Source organism: Gastrolobium bilobum, unplaced genomic scaffold, assembly GCF_033153095.1.
Source record: "Gastrolobium bilobum isolate Gb01-03AN ecotype WA unplaced genomic scaffold, APGP_CSIRO_Gbil_v1 utg6105, whole genome shotgun sequence".
Classification (NCBI taxonomy): domain Eukaryota; kingdom Viridiplantae; phylum Streptophyta; class Magnoliopsida; order Fabales; family Fabaceae; genus Gastrolobium; species Gastrolobium bilobum.
Window position 1 is genome coordinate 384,621 of NW_026899702.1, and position 16,761 is coordinate 401,381.

Below are 16,761 nucleotides of genomic sequence, written 5' to 3' on the forward strand. Positions count from 1 at the left end.
AATTGTGAAGAGTGTGTAGGGGGGTGGGATTTTAAATAGCAGTCAGTTTAGTCACTCACGCCCATATTTGGGCGTGTCAACCCACTGAACACGCCTTATCTTAGGCGTGACCACACACGCCCTACGTAGGGCGTGTTTCCTTCACAAGCTCACGCCCCATATGGGCGTGTCTCTCTCCATCAGAACACGCCCCATGTGGGCGTGTTTGGGTGCTATAGATTCGTAATTTTCTGCAAAACGACAACTTATTCGTAATTTTTTATTAAAAAAGTATTAAATTAATTTTTTTGCCAAATAGTGTGTTCCTTTGAAAATTATAAATTAGTACTTCTAGCATAATATTTTTTTTAACAAAGTCCATTGATCCATTTTATTTTTAAGTTCATATCGAAATTTTTTATAAAGTCTTATGGGAAATGGACTTGTAGACAGAGATATCCATCAATCACGATGCTCTGCCTAGCCTTTGAAGAATTTAGTTTTAATAATATATGTTATAAAAATTCTCAACCATGAGATGATAATACTTTTAAAAAGAAACTGCACTTGGTTCGGATTCGAAGATTAAAGAGACAAGTTAGTGAACCAAAAAAAAAGATTAAAGAGAAGTGCTTTAACTTCCTCCCCTTATAAACACTGAAAATATAACATGTAGTCATGACAAATATATGCTTTGTTTCGCCCTTTTTTCTTTTAAAAAAACCTTTAAAATTCGTTGGCACGAAACAATAAAACGTGTTAGAATTAGTTTGGAATTTGGATATATATGCCTGTTTTACCTCAACTACGAAACAATAAAACGTGTTAAAAATGGCTTTAGTCATTTGTATAAGGACGCAATTTAAAGCGTTTAAAAGCGTTGTAACTCCTCTAATCAAGTGGGCGAGTTGACCACGTTTGTATGAAATAAGTGTGTGTGACATGAGTTGATTATAGAGGATTTTTTTTTTTAGTATATGATTATAGAGGATTTTAGCCGTTTATATGTGTCTATTATTATTATTATTATTATTATTATTATTATTATTATATACATTTTTATTTTTTATCTTAATGCATTCTATTATTATTATTATTGATTTATATTTAGACGGTTGAGATAATTTCATTGATCTCATGTCATATGACTTATGAGGATGCATTCCCATGAAATAATAACAAATTTTTTTAAATTATTCTTTGTTCAGATATTAACACTATTTCTCCTTATAAATATGTTTTCTTTTAGATTTTAAACTTTTAACATCTCTTGGTCACTTAATTCCCACTTACGTATTGAGTGATCATCTGTTAAGATAATGATTAATGAAAGAATATTATTTAATAATATTTAGATAAGTTATATATATATATATATATATATATATATATATATATCACATTTGTATGTATTTTATCTTAATACAAGTTACAAGGTATAACCATATATGTCTGAAAATGTACACATAAAAAATCATGATAACAGGTGTCCATATTTACTATATATAGCATTTACCACCTCAGATCCACCCGGCATTTTTTTTATTTTATCTTGATCTATTGCATTGGTTCTATATGCATTAGAAAATGATTTCAAACGATTGGCCCAATTATGAAGATTAAAATTAAGGAGCAATTACACACTTACCAGTTACCACCACTTAAGTTTATTATTTTTATAATTAGTTTTTTGGACCTTTTTTTCTATTATTCTTCTTAATGGGTCTCATTCATTTTTTTATATGTAAATAAGATAATTTTGTCTAATATGAAAAATGTATTCCCCATAATTGTTTGCTCATGAAATTGTGAGATAGGTTATGTTGCCTACCATTTAAATTTTCTATTCTCACCACATTCTTTTCACCATTATTTCGAATTCAAATTAACGATCCCAAACACCATGAGCTTAAACAAAAATATCTCATATCTTTTTTTTGATACCCAAAATATCTCATATCTTTTTTTTTTTTAGCCAAAATATCTCATATCTTTATCTTTCAATCTTAACTACTTTTTTACACCTTTAAATTGAATTCAAATTAACAGTCCCAAATAACATAAAATTAAACAAAAATAAACTGTTACATCGACGGGTCTTAAATCTTTATATTTCTTAGATTTCCAGATCACATATCTTTTCTTTCTTCCAAACATGCACAACTAAACTAAAATAAAATAAAATACTTTTTGTATCCTTGCTGTCAAATTTCTGCCTAAGAGAACAGAAACAACTTTATCAAAACCCAGGACAAACACAATATCAATCATTATGAAAAGCAAATAGGTGGTGACTAGTTCGCAACTATGAGTTGAATCAGTCGCCATTAATATATCCTCTCACTTACAGCTTGGACTTAAATCTAATTTTTAACTAGTTTATTGGGGTTTAAAACGACTTATTTCAGATTTTACTAGGTAGAAACAATTGCTACATTCAATTGTTAGTTAAAATGATGAACTAAATTTGATTATGCCTCTTAAGTGTGGGAGCCATCATGGGCTTTTATCATATGTGCGACAAAATTACCATTATTAGTGTATGATACCCAAAAAAAAAAAAAAAAACTTCAGATTCTCTCTCCTTTAAACCGTCATCGAATTTGATTATAAGGCTTCTTAAGTGTGAGCTTGATTCATTAGTATATTAAAATTATCTACCTTTACTTTTTAATAGAATGATGGAGAGATGGTGGTCAGGGGGAAAGGCTCAACCTTCACCAATTTATGTAAAAAACGAAAATTTATAGTTTTTTTAGGGGAAAAAAAGGAAAAGAGAGAAAAGCAAAAATAGAAAGTCGGGGTAAGATCAAGAGTGTAACAATTTTTATTTTATTTTTTATTTTGTTGTGTTTGAAAGATAGAAAATAGTTGCTTGGAGGACCTAAAAGAGATAAAGATGTGAGAGCCATCGATGTAACAATTCATTTTTGTTTAAGGTTTGTGGTCTTTGGAATCGTTAATTTAAATTCAATCTAACGGTGAAAAAAATAATGAAAGTAGGGAAGATTTAAATAATAGGCAATATAATTTATTTTGTTTTATATTATTATTAGGATTTTTTTAAGGTTTTTATAGAGAGTTATACTCAAATAACATGAGTTTAATTTAAAGTATCTTTCTGATCTTGTAAACCGATTTAAATTCACTTTGTTTTATACGCAACAAAATAAATAATGTTATGCATGTTTGGATTAACTTGTTTTAAAATTTGAAAAAATTATTAATATTTTTTGAGAATTTTTTTTAAAAAATTAATTATATTTTAAATTTAAACTGAACCAAACATGATTTATAATTTATTTTGGAAAAACTTTAAAAAAATAATAATTTCATTTAAAATAATCAAAACCACACATGAGTACTTTATCCGCTTACTCGCTATTTTATCTTCTGTAGAATCTATAACCCAACTCAGAAAATAACACTGAAAGTGATCTCATGTGTAGGTGTAATAATATTTTTAAAATTCAAAAAAAAAAAAAAAAAAAGTCCTTACGATAGTCGATAACTACACGACGAGAAAGCAAATCACAAAATAAAAAAAAAATAAATAAAAAATTATTTCTGATTTAATTTTATGTGAAACAATATTGACATGGAAGAATTGATTTAGTAATAAGTGAGACGTCTCTTTGATCCTACAGGAAAGTTTAATCAAAGCACTTGACAATAATTAAAGAAATAGTAATGTTTAGACCACAAAATCTCGAATCCAAGTCATGCATAAGTCAAATGTGGAATCTGATTCAAAGTTTGGTGGATGCTATTTATAATTTAAATTCAGCACTCAAACAGTTAACACATATCGTTTGTCAAGAACTGTTTGGCAAGCTTGGTGTCACAGCCAGACAGTGCTATATATTGACACCAAAATTTCTTTCTGGCGCGCGTCCCATCCCACTCTTAACACAACACAAAACAAAACAAACACATCCTATCACAGTTTAAATTCAAAAACCTTCATTCACTTTGTTCTTCTTATTTTGCTTCTGATTCTTCTTTGCATGGACTCTTCCAATTCATAAAACCCTTTCCATGAAACACCATTTCCCTCATGGTCACAGATACCAAACCCATTACTCGTCGGGGCCTCGTCGTCGGCAATTACTGCCATGACGTCCTCCTCCGCGACGGCCTCGTCGTCGCCCACTCCCTCGGCGGCGCCGCCTCCTTCATCTCCGCCGTCCTCGACGGCCTCTCTGTCCCTTACCACCTCGTCTCCAAGGTGGGCCCTGACTTCGCCTACGCCAACATCACAACCGCTCACCCTCCTCTCGTGGTCCCCACTTCCTCAACAACCCTCTTCCACGCCTATTTCGGCTCCGAACACCACGACCGGGTCCTGAAACGGGTCGGATCATGCGACCCGATCAGGCCATCGGACCTTCCCCGCGACGGTCGGTTCGGGTTCGGAATGGCTGTCGGGGTGGGCGGGGAGATTCTCCCGGAGACGCTGGAGAGAATGGTTGAGATCTGCGATGAAGTGTTTGTGGATGTTCAGGGTTTGATTCGAACGTTCGACGCGGAAGATGGGAGCGTGAAGCACGTGGGGTTGAAGGAGAGTGGGTTCTTTCACCTTTTGCCGCGAATTGGGTTCCTGAAGGCTTCGGGTGATGAGGCCTCGTTCGTTGATTTGGAGGAGGTGAGAAAGTGGTGCTGTGTTGTGGTGACTCACGGGAAGGATGGGTGTGACGTGTGTTGGAAAGATGGTTGCTTCCGTGTTGCGCCGTTTGAGGCGGATCAGGTTGATCCCACCGGCGCCGGCGACTGTTTCCTCGGTGGTTTTGCTGCCGGTGTTGTGCAGGGTTTGGCTGTTCCTGATGCTGCCTTGTTGGGGAACTTCTTTGGTTCCTTGGCTGTGGCACAAGTGGGGCCACCCAAGCTTGAGTTTAGCTTGTTTCAGGTTTGTTTCTCATATTCTTTTTTCATCATGATGACTATGTCAACTTGTTACATGGTGAACTTAATATTTGGGAATCGGGATAGGTGAATTGTAAATTTATAATGTTAGATATAGAATGGTTGGTTAATGCATTTGTACTTGTGGTTAATTTATTTGGTTGGATGAATGGTTAATTGAATTTGTGCTTAAGTAAGTAAGTGGTTGATTCAGTTTTGACAATTGGTTAATGAAAAATGTAACCCTACCATAGGGTAGTGTGACCCTTAAGGATGAGGATACTTGTGTTGTTGGAGTGTTACTGCGCTTTGTTTTATGTTACCTGTGAATGTGATGTTTGCTACTTTGAAGTTTCCCCCAAGATGTTCAAGCCGTAGTCACGTTTTTTTCTAAAATGATTAACGCATTTTAGAAAGAGCATTTGTTGGTTTGTGAATTGGGCATGAATTGAGAGGAGGGGGGGAAGTTTGAAAAGTACTGACTATTATGGATTAGTTTGAGGTTTTCATAGAGATTAACCTTCTATCAGATTCACTATATTGCAATCTCCAGAAGAAAATAGATATTTATATTTATAGGCCCTTAGAAAACCTAAGGAATGCTACATGTTCCTTTTCACTATTTTCCTAGTATCGTATATGTCCTACTTCCTTTTCAGAAGTTTGTTAATAAAATAAGTACGTATACTAATTACTAAGTAGAGTTGAAGATGTGAGAGGTGCACAATTGCAGGTGAATGAGAATGGAGAGAATGGGGAATTGTTTTAAGGTAGGAATAGTTTGGTTAGTTCTAAGATGATACTGTTAGACTTCTCGCAAGATGGAGCTGAATGAAATTTCAACTTTTTCCTTATGACTTGTATGGGAGCTGGCTATGCTTGTTAGTGGAAATTCCATTTACAGATATCTTTAGTTTGTTTTATGGGATGTAATCCTCAACGTGACTGCTACATGCAGACAGTTTGTTGGAAACATAGGATATGCTATTTGCTACTTATTATAGAGTCATTTTTCTAGTTTTATTATGTCAGTATTGCCAAATGTATCAGTTTTGCATTTTATTTCCTTTGTATCATTTCCATAGAGAATGAAAGGCTTTGCTGATGATGAGCAATTTATACTTAGATAACAGCTATTTGATTATACTGTTTAATTCCAATGCACATGTGCAACTGAAAACATGTTATTGATGGATTAGGTTCATCCTGAATGTCTTATTTCTTCTATGGTTCATTTGTATTAAGTATTATACACAAAATAATTTGTAAACAAATTGTATTCTTAAGTTAATACCATTTCAATCACGTTTGGACAAGGTTATAATTATGCAATTCATCTATGTTGTTTTAAAGCATGTTTACTTTTAAGTCTAATATTTATGAAGAATATTAAGTTGCAGTTTGCAGGGAATAATATGACTTAGGTTTGGGGGAAAAATCATATTAACAGAATGAGAAAAGTTTTAGAAGAGTCAAGATCAATTGACAGTAGAATGCTTTGCCGAAAAGTATGTTTACTCCTCTAGAAGCTCAGGTTCAATCAATTGACAATCTAGACATGGACAAAAAAGGGAGGAAAAAAAATAGGAAAGGGTAAATTTCCACTTGCTGAAGCATGTGAATGTATAAGTTACATATAATATTTCAGATATTATATCTCTCCAAGAGAAAGAGGATCTCTCCAAGAGAAAGAGGATGAGCCTGGAGTAGTGGTAAAGCTATTCCTTTATGACTGAAAAGCTTAGAATCTGGAAAACAATCCCTTTGCAAATATGTAAGGATATTGTACCCCTCGCAAGTTGGATTTAGTGGGGAGTGGTTTATATCTCTTCAGGAGAAAAATATTTTATTATGGGCCTGCCTCAGTTGGGGGAATGGGTATGGTCCCATTTTATTAAAGGGAAAAACAAGTATTATGTTGTAGGAAAATTCTTAGGTCATGTCATAGAGACAATCAATTGTGGGGGTTACTATTTTTAAAATAAAAGAAAAGTAAAAGAATTGATGGGCCCACTTTTATGTGTTTGTAGGAAAATTGCTTGTGTCATGTGAAAGGAGGAAAACATTACCCTTTATTAAAACTAGAAACCAAAACACCCAATAAAACTTTGAAACATGCAGGTTTGGAAAGGGTAGAAATTTGAAATTCTAAGTGTTTCGATCTCCTTTTTGGCACAGAAATGGTCCATTGTAGACCACGTTTTCCTAAGAATTTAATTATTAGTTGGAGTCTGTCTGTTTAGTTTGTAATTGATGAATTCACTTCAACTGTAATCACCTTTTTGAACTATTTCTTTTCTCCAGTTCCTAAGGACTTAATCGATCTTAAGGAAGAAAAACATAAAAATCAAATGTAAAGAATATCAAAGAAGAATAAAGGTTGAAAAAAAAATGTTAAGTTTGAAGGAAGTGTATGTAATCTGCAGCAATAAATATGAAGAAATGATCATATGCGGGTGCCGAAGTAGATTTGGTTTGTAGCAGATTATATATTGTATTTTTCACTCACTTCGTGCTTTGTCCTTTTCATCTATGCTTTCTGATCTGTTGGGCGTAATGATGTTTCCCTAACATTTATTTATATAATACTAAATTTCAGATGGTAAAGGATGAAATGCACAAAAGGAAGGTGCAGGACTTTCCCTGCTTAGAAAGAAGAGACGAGTGGCTGGGGTTTCGGAAGCCACCTGATCAAGATCAATTTTATGCATCTCTTGTTGCTGCCAAAGCCATAATTATGTGTCAGACTCTAGAATCGGAGTGGAATCTACTAAGCTCTCCTAAGGCAGTGGAGCATAATAATGTGAAGGCAAGACTTTCACTGAATTCTCTCCACGAGGAATCAATTCCAAGTGTTGATGATAAACCCTAACATCGTGGGATATTTGGAGCTGCAAATCTTTCTGCAATTCTCCAGCACCCTTCCTTTTTGTCTCAAATCTCGCTTCGCTTGAAGTAATCTTTCATTTTATGGTGCTTTTTGTACACCAAGTCTCACGTTTAGCCTAATTGTAGTTTTATTTACACTAAATTACTAATAAAATGCTCTTACAAAAAAAAATCAAGAGTTTGAAATTCCATTCAATGTTGTGTACCTTGTCTATTGTCACTACAAAAGTAATGATGAGTATATATGACAGTAACAGAATACTAAAAAGTTTTATTTAGATCCTCATTATTTTTCACTTTTTACACAGTAAAATTATAAAACTATTTGATTAATCTCATTATTTTCATGCTCAGTTTTTATCTTAAAAAGAAGGGAAATAGTTTTCTCCAATTGTAGGAGATAATTATCTCATGTCAGTGAGACATAAAAAGATGTGCCTGTAATTTTTTGTCTTTTTTATTTTTCTTTAACTTGTGAGCTCCACATTTCTTGTTAGTGTAGGAAAAAAAACTTCTCTCGTATTAAATGAGAGAAGTATTACCCTAAAAAGAATAAGAATATTTCAAGAAAACATTGACCAGCAGGAGATATATCCGATAAGTCTCCAACCTACAAATTTTTTGAATATATAAATTCAAATTGAATGAAAATGTTATCGAATAATAAGTAATAACACGTGGTGATTGTATTTATAGATTGAGGCTAAAATTTGGATTTACAATTTGATATAAGTACGAATTCATTTATAACATGATCATGACATAAATTTGAAAATATGATTGACTCATAATTATTTTATGAGTTGATATGACACAGCATAAATAATTTATTAATATTAAGATGTGTTGTTTATTATAAGGGTTGATGATACAAATAATTTGTCAATCTCAAAGTGTATTACTAATTATATGAATTGACACGACACAATACGAATAATATGTAAGATGATTAACACAAATCAATTTTCTATTTGCATATTGACATACAATGTAATACAATTTTTTTTCGTATTAATTTTTACCAATATAAATATGACACGAATTTAAAAATTTATCAACTCAATCACTAATTTATCATAGTGTTTGTGTCATGACTTATATCAGTGTTAAAAATTATCACCCCTATTTTATATAATGCATTTGATTTCCCCCAAACACGCAATGTTGACCTTTAAAAATGTTAACTCCCAAAGAAAAGATTCTTCCTTATTTATATATGGATAAAATAAGGGTTTTACGATGGTCACGTGACTGGATCAAAAATATTTTTCCTACAGACTCAATCAAGAGTGGGTCTACACTTAGTTTTTTTTTCCTCTAATTTTTTAATGGGACCCATACGTTGTTTGTCTCGGTCGACAGGAGAAATCTAATTTTCTATAACATAATACTTATAAACCCCATAAAATAAAAGTAACAATTAAAAATATCAAATCAAACAATCATTCTGCAATATATTTAAAATGTAATAATTAATAATTTTTCAGAAACATTCACCACTTGGATTTTTATTTTTACAAGTTTGGAAGAAAAATAAAGCTGAAAAATAACTTCTCAAAAAAAAAAAAAAAAAAAAAAAAAACCTCGTATGCGAAATATAATTTAATTTTGTTTAACCCCTTCCCACAAAAAGCCCTCCAATATCCACTGGTGGCGGAGCTTCTCCGGTTTTGCTCCCTTCACGAAATTGTTCCCCAACGAACAAACGCGAACAAGGTCTTTGCGTCGTCGGTTCTAGAAGTTTCCATCGCTTGCTAACAGTTGTTCCCTAGCTTGCACCGAAGATGGCAGAATCAATTTGTAGGTCACTAAGAGATGGTGCATTAGAGGGAGAGCTCGCTCCTTCTCTCACAATCAAGGACTCTCTCGCTTCACCTTTTGGATTCCATGTATTCTCTCACATTCTACTTCAACTCTCCTCACACGTCATCGCCCGAAAATCTCAGTCACAGTCGGTTTACTTACTCTTCATTAACACTATACCTCTTTTCTCTATCTTTTTTTATTCTCAAACTTTATATATCATGTTTTTCACCATCATTTCTTTTCTTATATAGTGCTATTGTGATCGTTGCACTTTCTCGGAATCCATCGTCTTATACTGATTTGTTAAAGATGAAGGGAGTGGATGTTGCATCTTCTAAGAATTGGTAAAAAAAAAATTTATATCTTGATCTTAAATAAATTTTGATTTTATTTTCAATACTGTAGGTATGTAACATATTAAATTGTATTGTTGTTCTGCAGGATTCACGTTTTGGATTGTTATACGGATCCTCTTGGTTGGAAGGATAAGATGAGGAAATCTGGAAATGTTACGGATCCTTCTCCCCAAACTTCAGTTTCTACTAGTTCTTATAAAACCGTGAAGGATTTGGATAAGTTGTTTTCGGTAATTACGGAACTGGGCAGAGGTATTACTGTTAGTTGTTCTGTAACTAACGTTAGCTTTTAATTTATGCTATTTTTCACTGAATGAACATTTTTGCATCAGTGAATGAATTTTATGATTTTATTAATTTTTCTAATTCTTTTTCTTTTGGATGATTTTTTTTTTTTTCCTTCGAATTCATATGCCTGCAGGATTGGTTGGAGAAAATAAAGCCCGCTTCTGTGTTGCCATAGACTCGGTATGTTTACATGCTGTGATTGTCAGAAAGTAAATACCATTGCCACAGCTTTAAATGAAGTTGAATTTAGTGTGATGGTGTGTTGGAATGAATATTCTTCGAGGCTCAGTACTTAATATGTTGACTGTATAAGCATATAGCTGAATACTTTAAGATTGTGAAAAATATGAGAAGTTTATTTTCTTTATTTCCAAGCTAATGCAAATAACCTTGGAACAATAATCTTTTGAGATTTCCCATCTCTTTCTAAGAATAGTATAACAACTGAAATAATAGACTCTATCTCAAATTACGAAGGTTTTGCATGGAGTCTGTGGGCTTACTTTCTAATATTCATACTGCTTCTATAGTTATTATTCAGCTAAGTGGAATTTTATAGACTTTGGCTACATGAAAAGGTGTTAGAAACTACTGTTCTATCTTTTCAGTTTACTTTGAATTACATTTGAAAGTTGGTTTCCTCGAGGTTAGAAGCTGGGGGTAAATTTGGTAAATCTTGGATGGAGTACATCCATTTTTCTCATTTAACTTTTAAAATTTTCTAGGAAATAAATGAGCCGTTTAGCAGTTAGAAAGATATTATATTTCAACTTAATGTTGGATATTATTTTGCTCTGTAATCCGTATCTAACAATTAACGTGTTTGTGCCTCCCAGTTTTTTATTTTCCTTTTACACCTAGAATTCCTGCGCCAGAAGGTTTTTCAAGAAATTTCAATATCAAATTGTAGAATGATAACTAGAAAAAACTTCCTGCTCAAGAATTCTTGCTGTAATATTCTATTTAAGACTGTATGATTTCTAGGTTGTCATGCATTATCTGTGTATCTGTAATCCTAATGGATTCTTGTTGGATATTATCAGCTAAGTGAACTGTTGAGACATGCATCTCTGCAGTCAGTTGCAGGCCTTGTAAGCAATCTGCGTAGCCATGGTATTTGCTCTTGTAATGTTTTAATGAAGTTCCTTGCATAGCATTGTCTAGTTTGATAGCTGATTATTTCAGCAGCTAATATTTATGGCATAGGTTGACTTGATACTTTAACAATTTCTTCCTTAAAATCGTTGTTGTCTATGTTTGCAGATCAAATTTCAAGTATTTTTGGGTTATTGCATTCTGACCTTCATGAAGAGAGGGCAGCAGCTGTTTTTGAGTACATGTCCTCCATAGTGGCCAGTGTAGACCCATTTCATCATTCTGCTGATGGTCAGAGAGGATATTTAGAGAACTCCTTTTCTGAACAAAACTTTACCAAGGGAAAATTTAATGTTAGGTTCAAACGTAGAAATGGGCGAGTTAGAGTGACGGTGATCTCTTTCTTCCTGTTTGTAAGCTTATTTGAAATGACTAATCTAAAAAATTGGTGCACTGATGTAAAATCTCTTAACCTGTATTCAGGGTGAAGAATTTAAAGTTGAGCTTGGAGAAATCAGTTTTGCACCAGTTTCATCAGTGGATGGAACGACCATTGCAGGCCTACTGCCAAAGGTCAGTCTATAGTTTCCTGTAGATGGAAAACTGGTGTGAAGTCATGTTTCTGTCACTAGAAGGAAAAGACCAAGTCCTAACAATCTTTTTGTAGTTAGAGATTTTACATAGTTTTCAGAAGAAAAAGGATCTACAAAAGAGATTTTTCTTCTGATGAGTCCCCCCTCCCCCCCTAAGGTTTTGCTGTTTTTGGTGAAAGGAGAACATAGCACTCACAATTGTTTTTTAAAATAATTAAAAAATAAAAACTTTGATGCTAGGAAAGATTACACTTAAGCATAAATTTGCAACAACTTCCCAGTGCCAATTTGATTCTTCAGTTGAACCGTTGAGTATTTCTAACATTGTAAGGTAAATTTTCTATGCCCTAGATTGATGATAGGATCAAAGTTTTATATCTAATTTGTAACGGGCACAAACTGTCTTGGAAACATCTGGCGTGCTGAAGCCAGGCCTACACATTCAAAGCAGCTAGTTTGTTTACCTACTCTAATACAGGCTTGAAGATATTTTGATAACAGAGTATATGTGTAAATGTATAAACACAGTCACAAACACGTCTGGAGACTCAAAAGAGACCGAGCAAGAAATGCTTTATGATGTGAAGTTGATTTCTTGTCAATGACTGTAAATAAATAATAGGAAGAAACATGATTTTTTTTCTTACAGGTACAATTCAATCTCCAGCTGTCAGAGAAGGAGAAAATTGATAGGGCAAAGGTTGTACTTCCTTTCGAACACCAAGGTATGAAATGTATTGTATTTGTTCCTTTTCTTACAGATGTTTGCATGATGTATATACTCTTATACTCTATTCTTATAGGAAATGGTAGACCGATACAAATTTACGATGGTAGAAGATCAGCTGAAGAGAGCAGCAATGAGACACCACCCATTTCAAGTGGTAAAAAGGAGGATTCTGCCATGGGTGAGATTATATATTTTCGTGATTCAGATGATGAGATGCCAGATTCTGATGAAGACCCAGATGATGATTTAGATATATAGTATACTCTTGTTTGCATCTTTTGTATCCCATGGTGACATTAAGGGTAGAATAGGTTTGTGACTAAAAAAATGATTAAAAAAATGCCGATATTGTTTAATTGTTCAGAAGTGAAATGCACAGGATGTGTCACATTCCAACATGTTGTACAGCCTAAGCCTACAAAGGAACGTGAATTGGTTTTGATGATTTTGTGAACGTTTCTTCCTCGTGCTCAGGCTTTACCAACGGTGTATTCTTGCAAGGAAAGCTACACCTCATGGGTGAAAAGCTCTCCTTATTTATTCACCATATCAACAGGGTAACATTCTTTGAACCATTCTATGCATAGAGGGAATTCAGATCCTGCTGGTTAAAATTTGTCCAAATGTGGAACGCAAAGTGTTTCATGTTTCGTTCTTCTTTCCTCTTGTCCTTTTAGGCTGAGGGTTGGTGCTTAAACTTCATCCCAATAACTTTATCGGGATTTATAAATGGAAGTACCTAATATGTAATAACTAAAAAAATATTGTGTAGCTATGTTAGTTAAGGTTTATTTATTCATATATTTTGTGTAATATACCTAGGGTGTTTTTAATCTCATGTTAAAGGAGATAAATTATCTCATGACATAGAGACAAATATGTGAGTTCTACCACCTGAAAAAATAAAGAAAAAGAAAAGGACTACCCAGTTATCGAAGGATGTGTAAAAAAGAAAACTAATCTTATGTAACATGATAATAGTTTTTTTCCATATATGTATAATTAGCTAAGTAGCACAGATATAAACCCTTTTGTTGTACAAAGGAGGTTGAAAACTTGAAATATATGATCAGAGAATGGTTAGAGGAGATTAAAATACAAGTGAAGCAGCTTGATCAAATAGTTGTAGTTGTTTTTAGTTTTATAAAGTTTGATGTGTAAATTAAAATGATACCTTGGTACGATTCGAATTGATGAAAATTAGTTTCTGTATAAAGAGTTATTAGATGTTGTAGGTGTACCAATTCTGCATTGATGTTAACATTGTTGGTTTGAAACTCCTTCTGTCTTCTCATATCTCTCAACGATAACATCATTTCTTAGCTCCTAAATTATAAGGGATGAATTATAAAATTATAGCTTTTTATTAAAAAAAATTAACCGATAAAATTGTCATAATATATATATATAGGGCTTATCGTTTCTCAAGCTGCTTGAGATAATTTTATCTCTAGCTACTAAATCATAATTGTACAAAGACGATGAATGGTGATAAAGAAAGAGAGAAAAAAGAAATCATAACCATTCAAAGTGAATCAATTAATATAAGGAAATAAATAAATAAAACGACGTAGTTTTGGCGTGACCGGAGATAAACTTATCTCAAGCTGCTTGAGAAATGTTTTTCCCATATATATATATGGGCTTATCGTTTCTCAAGCTGCTTGAGATAATTTTATCTCCAGCTACTAAATCATAACCGTACAAAGATGGATGAATGGTGATAAAGGAAGAGAGAGAAAAATGGAATCATAACCATTCAAAGGTGAATCAATTAATAAAAGGAAATAAATAAATAAAACGACGTAATTTTAGCGTGGCCGGAGATAAACTTATCTCAAGCTGCTTGAGAAATGTTTTTCCCATATATATATGGGCTTATCGTTTCTCAAGCTGCTTGAGATAATTTTATCTCTAACTACTCAATCATAACTGTAAAAAGATGGATGAATGGTGATAAAGGAAGAGAGAGAAAAAGAGAATCATAACCATTCAAAGGTAAATCAATTAATATAAGGAAATAAATAAATAAAACGACGTAGTTTTGGCGTGGCCGGAGATAAACTTATCTCAAGCTGCTTGAGAAATGTTTTTCCCATATATATATGGGCTTATCGTTTCTCAAGCTGCTTGAGATAATTTTATCTCCAGCTACTAAATCATAACCGTACAAAGATGGATGAATGGTGATAAAGGAAGAGAGAGAAAAAGGGAATCATAACCATTCAAACTTTAATATATATATATATATATATATATATATATATATATATATATTCTGCAACTTTTATGTTACATTGAACGAATATTCAGGAATCATAAATTCACATAATTTGTTTTTCTTATCGTTATTATTATGAGTTTAATTAGCAACGTTTAACAGAAAGGAACTGCCTTGAAATATTAAACATAATACCATAAAAGAAGGTGGCAAACTTCGTAGTTTTGCACATTTTGTAGCCTTTTTTCTCATACTTATTTCACAGTATTGTTCAGCTTTGAAACAGTAGCAGAGGGTGCCATTATTGCTTAGCATCCACCATCTAATTTCATTGTTCAAGGAAACCGAGCTTCCCTCTTTTCTTTACAACCTCATTCGTCCACTTCCCACCGACGCATTGTGTTTTGTTGATCTCCCTGTCACATAATAATTACAATTAAAACCACCAGCAAATGTTATATTTTTCTTTTCAAATTTCATTCTATATTTTTTTGAATTTATCTTTTCAAATTCATTCAACCTAACCATTAATGTCGTTTCATTTATGTCTTTACAAATTTCATTTAATCTGAACATTAAATTTTCATTCAATTCAAACAAATAGCAAGTGTTATTTTTACTTTTTCAAATTTCATTCAATTTGTTTTATTAATTTTTTACAAATTCAATTATATACATTTAATGCCGATTAAGTTATGACTAACAGTGAAAACTGCAGATAACCCAAGAGTCAAATATTTTAGTTGAGTTACTGATTTTTGGGATGAGCACTAAATTTTTTTCCTAATCCTTCACTTGGATTATTGTGCCCTTTGAATTTTTCCATACATATTGTAATTCCAAACGATTTTCAAATTACTATCATTTTAAAATTCTAATTTTGTTTTATTTATGACTAACTGTGGGAACACTATAATAGCAATTAAGAAATTGAAGCAATCTGCATTGCAAGTGAAGCACTATTTTAGCTCAGTTGTTAAGTTACCACAACTTTTAAGTTTTTCATACCAATAGAAATACAACAGGTATAATAAATAATTCAAAAGTTTTAATAGACTCAACAACTTTCAATGTTAGTTTAAAAATATAGTAATATATGAATTTTTAAATTATTTAAAATCCCTAATTGAATATTAATGGTTTTGCAATCAAAAATAATTTTTTAAAATCTTAATTGAATACACCCTTTAAATAATAATAAAAATTTTGGTTTCGTAGATATTATTTAAAAATATATTAATCCCTAATTTGAAATCAATTCAGAATTCGAATTTCAAAAGTGTGAGGAATGAGAAGAAAATCGAAATATGTGCATTTAAAAGAAAAAAAACAATACCTGATTGTGAAAAGATTTTCACGATTTTCACTGTATCAGAGAGAATAGGAGTTAAGAAATTGAAAAGAAAAACTAAAACTCATTCTAAAGAATTCAACATTAGCAACTAAAAGAAAAGAAAAAATGAAAAGAAACATAATGCATGATAGAGAATTCAAAATTGAAGAACTGAAAAAGAATACCTAATTGTGAAGGGATTTTCACGATTTTCACTTCATCAGAGAGAATAGGAGATCAAAAATTGAAAATGCATGATAGAGAATTCAAAATTGAAGAACCGAAAAAGAATACCTAATTATGAAAGGATTTTCACGATTTTCACTTCATCAGAGAGAATAGGAGTTTAGAAATTGAAAAGAAAAACTAAAACCCATTTCAAAGAATTCATCATTAGCAACTAAAACAAAAGATAAAAAAGAAACATAATGCATGATAGAGAATTCAAAATTGAAGAACTTAAAAAGAATACCTGATGGTGAAAGGATTTTCACGATTTTCAATGCATCAGAGAGAATAGGAGTTAAGAAATTGAAAAGAAAAACTAAAACTCATTCCAAAGAATTCAA

The 16,761-nt window shown here is 32.4% G+C and overlaps 2 protein-coding genes across 2 annotated transcripts; both read left to right on the forward strand.

Annotated features, from left to right (window-relative positions):
* The first annotated feature begins 3,789 nt into the window (after positions 1-3,789).
* On the forward strand, positions 3,790-8,012 carry LOC133292749 (inositol 3-kinase). The gene is made up of 2 exons (XM_061491199.1): positions 3,790-4,885; positions 7,481-8,012. Exons 1-2 carry the CDS (start codon positions 4,037-4,039, stop codon positions 7,751-7,753), a joined length of 1,122 nt encoding a protein of 373 aa, XP_061347183.1. The 5' UTR covers positions 3,790-4,036; the 3' UTR covers positions 7,754-8,012.
* A 1,418-nt stretch (positions 8,013-9,430) lies between these two features.
* On the forward strand, positions 9,431-13,390 carry LOC133292739 (elongator complex protein 5). The gene is made up of 9 exons (XM_061491183.1): positions 9,431-9,721; positions 9,828-9,920; positions 10,018-10,184; positions 10,354-10,400; positions 11,264-11,333; positions 11,484-11,707; positions 11,799-11,888; positions 12,558-12,633; positions 12,712-13,390. The coding sequence occupies exons 1-9, from the start codon at positions 9,555-9,557 to the stop codon at positions 12,894-12,896; spliced, it is 1,119 nt and encodes a 372-aa protein (XP_061347167.1). The 5' UTR covers positions 9,431-9,554; the 3' UTR covers positions 12,897-13,390.
* Positions 13,391-16,761: the final 3,371 nt, after the last annotated feature.